Source organism: Limulus polyphemus, unplaced genomic scaffold (genome assembly GCF_000517525.1).
Source record: "Limulus polyphemus unplaced genomic scaffold, Limulus_polyphemus-2.1.2 Scaffold7211, whole genome shotgun sequence".
NCBI classification, from domain to species: domain Eukaryota; kingdom Metazoa; phylum Arthropoda; class Merostomata; order Xiphosura; family Limulidae; genus Limulus; species Limulus polyphemus.
The window spans coordinates 12,809-21,025 of NW_013672821.1; the positions used below are offsets into that span (position 1 = coordinate 12,809).

The window sequence follows — 8,217 nt, forward strand, 5'->3', positions numbered from 1 at the left end:
ATTGTGGCGAAATGCTACAAGGTCTTCAAATACCTATAGAATGATAGGTTTCTTTTTTTGTGAGTGTAAAACACTTAAATACGCCATTTCGATCTAGGAATGAATGATTGGGCGTGTAATCTTAAGCCACACCTCCAGTGCATCACGTGGCTTGTGCGCGCGCGAGTTTACTATGTATACGACACTTTCTACAACTGCTAGAAAAGATCTGTGAAGAGCTTAGAAGACGGTTGCGTTGGAGACAAGTCTAACCACGTGCATCATGCATCTGTTGCTCCCTCTCTTTTATTCTCTCACGCTCGTGTGGTTTTATGTTATATTAGCAGAAGGTAAGGACACTTTGTTTTAAACAGGTGAAATTAAAGTAACAGGTATGTATTTTAATAAATAAACTTAGTAATCCAAAAATTGGGATAACACACGTTCATCAAATTGTAGATTGAACTGGACCTCCATTGAACTAAGACTTCGAGATTAAACATTTTTCGGAATACTAAGTTTATTTATTATATCTGTGACTATATAATGTGAAGAACTTAAGAGTGGCCAATGACACGTTTCCTTCACTTCATCTATCTATAGGTGTTTCTGATAGTAACTGCAAAGCACCTTCACACCAACAGTATATTTGAGGTTTGATATAATATTAGCAGAAGGTTTGTTTTAAATAGGTGAAATGAATGACGTAACAGGTGTGTGGTGGCCACTCCTTACCTTTTGTTAACATAACATAAAACATTTCACCTATTTAAAACAAAGAATGTTACCTGGAAATCATAATCTTACCCAACGTGTGTAACGGGACGTATGGAACCATCGGCTGGTAAAATGAACAGGATTTCAACGCCATATGTAAATATGTACTAAATTCTGAACCAACGAAGTCATTTCGTAGGTTGCACGTTTCCAGTAGTCCAATAGTAGGCTTGAAAGTTTATTAAACTAAAAATGAAGGTTCGATCTTGCGATGGACACACCATGGATAACCCATTGTTTAATTTTGTGCTTTAAATAAGCAAACAAAACAAGACTAGCTTTCAGGATTAAGCAGCTTACTACTCCACTTATCCCCAAGGGGGTGCAGACTAGCTTTCAGGATTAAGCAGCTTACTACTCCACTTATTCCAGGGAGATGCAGACTAGCTTTCAGGGTTAAGCAGCTTACTACTCCACTTATTCCCAGAGGGAGGTAGACTAGCTTTCAGGATTAAGCAGCTTACTACTCCACTTATTCCCAGGGGGGAGGTAGATTAACGTTCGGGATTAAGCAGCTTACTAGTCCACATATTCCCAGGGGGGGGGTAGATTAACTTTCATGATTAAGCAGCTTACTACTCCACTATTCCCAGGGGGTGTAGACTAGATTTCAGGATTAAGCAGCTTACTACTCCACTATTCTTAGAGGGGAAGTAGGCTAACTGTCAGGATTAAGCAGCTTACTACTCCACTTATTCCCAGGGGGAAGTAGACTAACTTTCAGGATTAAGCAACTTACTACTCCACTTATTCCCAGGGAGAGGTAGATTAACTTTCAGGATTAAGCAACTTACTAGTCCACTATTCCAAGAGGAAGGTAGATTAACTTTCAGGATTAAGCAGCTTACTACTCCCCTTATTTCCAGGGGAAGTAGGCTAACTGTCAGGATTAAGCAACTTACTAGTCCACTATTCCCAGGGAGAGGTAGATTAACTGTCAGGATTAAGCAACTTACTAGTCCACTATTACGTGTTAAGCTTAAGAACGCGCCACTATTTTTCCTAAAGTGTTGGTTTACAGTTATCACTTAATAAAATCATACACTCATTAACATGCTGTAGTGGAGACATTACGCAATCGGAGGAGGTGAGGGGAAAGTATTTTATATATACATTATTTCACGAAGTTTCAATTTCTTGTTTCTTAAGTTTTCAATTCTGCCTCAAATATTTTAATATATTGACAAAGAACGTCCTTGTTTATCTTAGTAAACAGCTGCAGAGTAACCTTCTTTAATAACGTGTCTTTATGACGTCACAGCTTTACGCAAGGAACTGACACATCTTCACATCTCGTCCTAAACGAACGCGAACCTATTTGTGACTAATATACAAAGCACAAACATCGCGGGTCACGTGACCGCCCTTGTGAATTAAAGTATAAAGCCCCATTTCCGGTAAAGGTTTTTTTTTCCAACCGATTTTAGGACGATTCCACGTGACGTCCATGATATGATATCCAAATCCTTAGTTTAGAAGTTTATCCCTTTTAGTGTTGATATCATACTTAAGCCGATCAGCTTTTGACGCACTAGTCTCCGTCGTTGTTTGTTTACTTACCACGCATGCTTCACAAATAAGATGTTTCGAAATTTATGTTTAATTTTAAAGAACTGTTTGGTTACATAACAAAGTTCATTTCGTCTCACTTTCCTCATTTACAGCTATGAATGTTAATCGACATTAAATTATTCTGAGCTACGAAGTTAATACCTCTAAATTTCTCATATATTACGTCATGCAACCTTCAATGAAGTTAAAGACTTCCACATTTTCTTGGAGGCACTAAAAGTTCCAAACGTCCGTCCACCGCCGCCTTCCGCATGTAGTAGTGATACTCTTACCTGTCCCTCAGTAGTGAAAAACACTATTATTTATAGATTTTATAGCCTATATTTCTTATTCTTTATATTAGAAGCTTTGCTTCGTTTCTCTGCCTAATAGTTAAAGAGTTATCATAATCATAGGGTTATACTGTTATTACAGAAGCCTTTGCTTCGTTTCTCTGCCTAATAGTTAAAGAGTTATCATAATTATAAGGGTTATATTGTTATTACATGTATGTTTTGGATATTATAAAATTGACGATGTATATTTTATCTTAGATACATGAATACAGAATATGTTAAGTTATGCTTAGTTATTTTCTACTATAAACATGCTTCAACACCTTCACGACGACACCTAGTGAGGAACATTTAGAAACTATCAACGTCTTCTTGGTGTCCTATTTCATGGATAATCTTGAGGTTTACCAAAGTTAATAACATATATGATATATAACCTATTCTTATCATCTATATTATATTGTCAAACGTGCGACATCTGGATAAAAAAACGTGCTGGGAAATGTTTTCTTAACAGTTTAGTGGAAATGAACCCAAAATAGTGATCCATGAAAAAGAAATGTTCTGAGGGATATTTATCAATGTTGCTGAAAAATATAATTTTCCATCTGTGCAACAAAGATGCAGGTGACAACTAAAACATTTGATATTTAATGTCAGTAAAACATTTGACAAGTAATTAAAAAAAAAACATTTTGTAAATGTAGGGACGACAGTGACAAAAAGAATACAAACAATAATATAGGGATGGTACAGCGATACAAAGATCATTTGTGCATGACTTTCAATATTAAAATTTAATGTTACACTGTAAAATACACGAGTACAAAATGGTTACAAGGTCGGTCGAATTGACCGACCTCGTAGCGAGAGGTTGTAATAATCAAGACATGTTTTAACGCAACTTGGTTTTCCTTGTATGTAAATATTAGGCTCTTAGTTACACTAAATTGATGCATACCCTGATATGGCCATGATATTATTAGAAACAAACTGCATACCAACAGTCAGGAATATATAAATTCCAACTGCAGTAGTATTAAAGTCAAGTATGCATTTTACAGTGTAACATAAAATGTTAATATTGAAAGTCATATAGGATGATCTATGTATAGCTGTGTCATCTCTATATTCATATTTACATTATTTATAGTACTGCAATCAATACATCATTTTACATTTACAAAATGTTCTTATTACTTATTTTGTGACGTTTTTTCCCTCTGACTGAGAGTTAGCGTATTCTATAAATGTGTGTAATAAAATCTAATATTATGTGTATTGATTTTTTTTATTCCTTCACTTTCTACATAATATAGGGGTTGGCTCCCTAAAGACACCGATTGTATAGTGTACAAAGCATTGAGTATTCTACATGTTACAGTCATCTAATGTTAATCTATTATTGACTGACAATTCCTGTTTCATCCTGTACTTAAGTTTTTTAAAGGAACATCAGATTTCTGTACAAAAGCTAACTTCAAGGGGTAATAATAACATTATTTACACTAGAATTATGTTTTTATAAGTATTACTAGTTATTAAACTAGGCGATTACATCGTGCACTGTCTAGAAACACATAGAGTGGATTTAGGTTTAAAGTGATGTCAGTGATAAAGTAGTTGTAGAGTTATCTCGACTGAAACAACAAGAAGAAGAATTTGGTTGGTTGGTCACATTCTGGTTTGGTATCTTAGCGATGGTTTCTTGCCTTGTTGGTGAAAGTGAGTGGCAATCATCTTTTAAAGTAAAATTCTCTGTCACTGTTGTTTTTTAGCGTGCATATTTGTATTAAGCCTATTGAATACCTTGGCTATCCTCACATGCAGAATCTACCGCTTCTGTGATATTTCTTGTTAACTATTCAGTGGAACAGGTTTTACACGGTTGGTTGGTTCTTTCTTTGCTTCGATCCACATGTTGCGCATGTTTCAACTAAGAAGTGGCATTGGGTTAATTCAACTCAAATGTTCAACCTCGTGCGCACGTGGGCTAAAATAGCCAGTCGGGTCAAAGTTCAGCCAACAGCACCCACTGCCATGATGTCTCTGTTCGGCTTTTCGAATTTTGAAAAAATAACGTAATTGACTGTCACTTTTAAAACGTGACCACAGCTAAAGTGTGAAGCGTGTTCATGAACATCGAGGCTCGAACCCACAATTCACAGCCCACCATGCTAGGAGAAGAATTTTTTAATTCTAATCATTTTTCACAGTTTATTTTTAAACTGAATTTTCACAAGGATAGTTCGTACAGCGATCCCGGCTTTTTTCTTTAACATCAGCTGTTTAAATCCGGCCTTTATTCTTTAACATCAGCTGTTTAAGTCCGGCCTTTGTTCTTTAACATCAGCTGTTTAAGTCCGGCCTTTGTTCTTTAACATCAGCTGTTTAAGTCCGGCCTTTGTTCTTCAACATCAGCTGTTTAAATGTCACTTAGCTCAAGCAGATTCTTTGTAGATAAAAACCACTACGTCATAATTTTCATGTCAAGTCGATGATGGTCACTGGTGACGTATAGAAACAAGACTTTTCATTTCGTGTATATATATAGTTTGTTTATTCAATTACGCGCAAAACTACATGAGGGCTATCAGGCGCTAGGTGTCTCTGATTTTCAAATGAAGGTAGCTAGTCACCCACCACACAATTTTGGGTTTCTCTTTTTACCAACAAATAGTGGGATTGACCGTCATATTATAACACCTTCACTACTAAAAGGTCAAACATGTTCGGTGACGGGATTGGAACCTGCGACCCTTGGATTAGGAATCAAGTGTTTTTAATACAGTAAAGTATATCTTTAGGTATAGATCGACTGAAACATGGCTGCTGATTCGTTTGAATATCAGGTGCTTATTAGGAAAGACTACATTTCAAAAACAACATTAACTTTAAGTTTAACTGTAAGTTTATATTATTAGATTATTTTATTCTTGAATCGCACTCAAAATCACATTTTTTGACAAATACTGTTACGTGAAACAAATGCAACTGACGTCAAAAATCGTTCGTAAATCAATAAATAACTTAAATTATACATGTGAAAAAAATGAACGTACATATACCGCCAGATGGCGCTATTAGCACTTAAAGATCTGTACAACGTAGCGACATCAGAAAATACCCTACACTTCAGGATATCTAGAACACCTGTTTGTTTTCCACCTAGGACAGGTAGCAGAACGACAGTGAACAAAAGGTTACTGAACCCCCCCCCCTCCCAGTCCCCTACGTCTCTAGACAGATTTACAATATAGTCACACCTATTTCTTTGTTGCAAAGCTGCACAATGGGCTAGCGCAGGGATTGAACCCGAATTTTAGCGTTACTTGCCCTCAAACTTGTCGCTGAGTAATATTAAAGCCGATTACTTGCAGAACGTATAAATAATCCGAACTGTTGATTAGAACACTTTTATGGCCTAAACAATTAAAGATTTTCTTTCGAAGTGTAACGCCTAGATGTACGGCCCGTGTAAACTTAAAGAACTAGCGGTGTGACACAGAAACAAACTCCAGCTGCTTTACAAGCTCTAAATGACACAATCTTCTTCTGATGGTTTTACAACCAACGATCTGGCTTTTGTCAACCAGAATACTTCTAACAATCTTGTGGTTACTCCACACAGTAACGGGGTTAGGTCACGAAACAGAATTCACGTCACGGATTGATTAGCCCATCTTGTCTTAGAATATTGACCCTACGTCAGACATCCTGAAATTCCTCCTATTCCTGTTTTATTTATAGTTTATTTTGGCTCCAAACAAGAGATTTATGTTATGAAAGAAACCATTTTATGTGATCTGTCGGGGATACCAGTTGAAATAAGAATCACCATCTGAGTACGGATAATATATAAAGAGAGAGAGACACCATCAGAGTACGGATATTATATACAGAGAGAGAGACACCATCTGAGTACGGATAATATATACAGAGACAGACACCATCAGAATACGGATAATATATACAGAGACAGACACCATCAGAATACGGATAATATATATATAGAAAGAGAGACACCATCTGAGTACGGATAATATATACAGAGAGAGAGACACCATCTGAGTACGGATAATATATACAGAGAGAGACACCATCTGAGTACGGATAATATATACAGAGACAGACACCATTAGAATACGGATAATATATATATAGAGAGAGAGACACTATTTGAGTACGGATAATATATACAGAGAGAGAGTACAAAGCTATACAACGGGCTGTCTGTGCCCACCACTGCTGTCGAAACCCAGCCTTTAGCGTTATAATTCTTGAGGCTTACTGCTGTGCAACTTTGAGATCTCAATAGAATCACTTCACATTAGCTCGTAGTATACAAGCAAAGCTAAACAGTATATATATACATCTGGTAGTGAAATGAAAAGAATAGTGGATAATAAGAAAGACACATTATTTGATGATGAATTTAAGTTTTTCAAACATTCTTTGAAAGAGACTGTCTGAGTCAGAAAGTTGTGAAAATCAAGAATAACGTGAATAATTTGAATTTGAAACTGACTTAAGAAGTGTTAGCTCATCGATAGGAATTGTTTTATGTGAAGGAAAATTAATTCTTATTTCAATTTCTAATTCATGAAATAATTCCTGTTTCTCTGAGTTAAAAATTCCACGAACACTATAATCCTTCGTGATATTTATCCGTCCACGTGATTTTTTGTTACCTAACAACTGTAAACTGCAACAATTTTCTGGATTTAACGTTGAATGGTGTCTAAAAAAAGGCTTATCGAAATATTTTCCGATATCATACAGTACTGTATTGTTTATTTCATATCTCATAGATTCCAGCAGATGATTTTATAACATGTTTTACTCACGATGCTGTGAAATGATATAAACTTTATTAACAAGTCAGTCGGAGGAGACAAAAAGAAGACAGATTTAGATAACTTTATGTAAAGCTGTTTTATTCACTTTATTCTGTAATATTTCCAGCTAAAATTAGTTTTATAATCTGTACGCTGTGCGACAAATTGAGTTAAAGATAATTTAATTACAAGTTAAGGATTCAACATGTAAACCTTTGTTGTATGCGTATACGATTTTGGTTTTTAACACACACACGTACACATGCTTTCAGAAAAAAAAAATTCAAGCCTCCAGAAGTAAGATAAATTTCTCGAAACACGTCAAGAATACCGATGGTTCATTGTTTCCCGACCGCTAACTCCTCCTTGTTTGTGTTCAAGAAGGTTCACATGTGCGTTCCCATAGTTACCAAGCTAGTTTGAGATAGGGTTTCTTTGGCATTAAAATTCTTTAACTGTTCACAAAAACAGAGACTCATAACTCAGTCATCTATAGTTTGTTTTGTAGTCCTTGTTCTGATGAAGTAACGGTTGTGTGACATAACAAACACCAAATCGACTCATAACTCAGTCATCTAATGTTTGTTTTGTAGTCCTTGTTCTTATGAAGCAACGGTTGTGTGACATAACAAACACCAAATCAACTCATAACTCAGTCATCTACTGTTTGTTTTGTAGTCCTGGTTCTTATGAAGTGACATAACAAACACCAAATCAACTCATAACTCAGTCATCTACTGTTTGTTTTGTAGTCCTGGTTCTTATGAAGTGACATA

The 8,217-nt window shown here is 35.8% G+C and overlaps 1 protein-coding gene across 1 annotated transcript in view; it reads left to right on the top strand.

Moving 5' to 3' along the window:
- Positions 1 to 201: 201 nt before the first annotated feature.
- The window catches only part of LOC106474428 (follistatin-like), a 31,925-nt gene continuing 23,909 nt past the window's right edge, over positions 202 to 8,217 (top strand). The window contains exon 1 of the mRNA XM_013935120.2: positions 202 to 329. Within this exon, the coding sequence (XP_013790574.2) occupies positions 263 to 329 (67 nt within the window). The 5' untranslated portion in view covers positions 202 to 262. The remainder of the gene's footprint in view (positions 330 to 8,217) is intronic.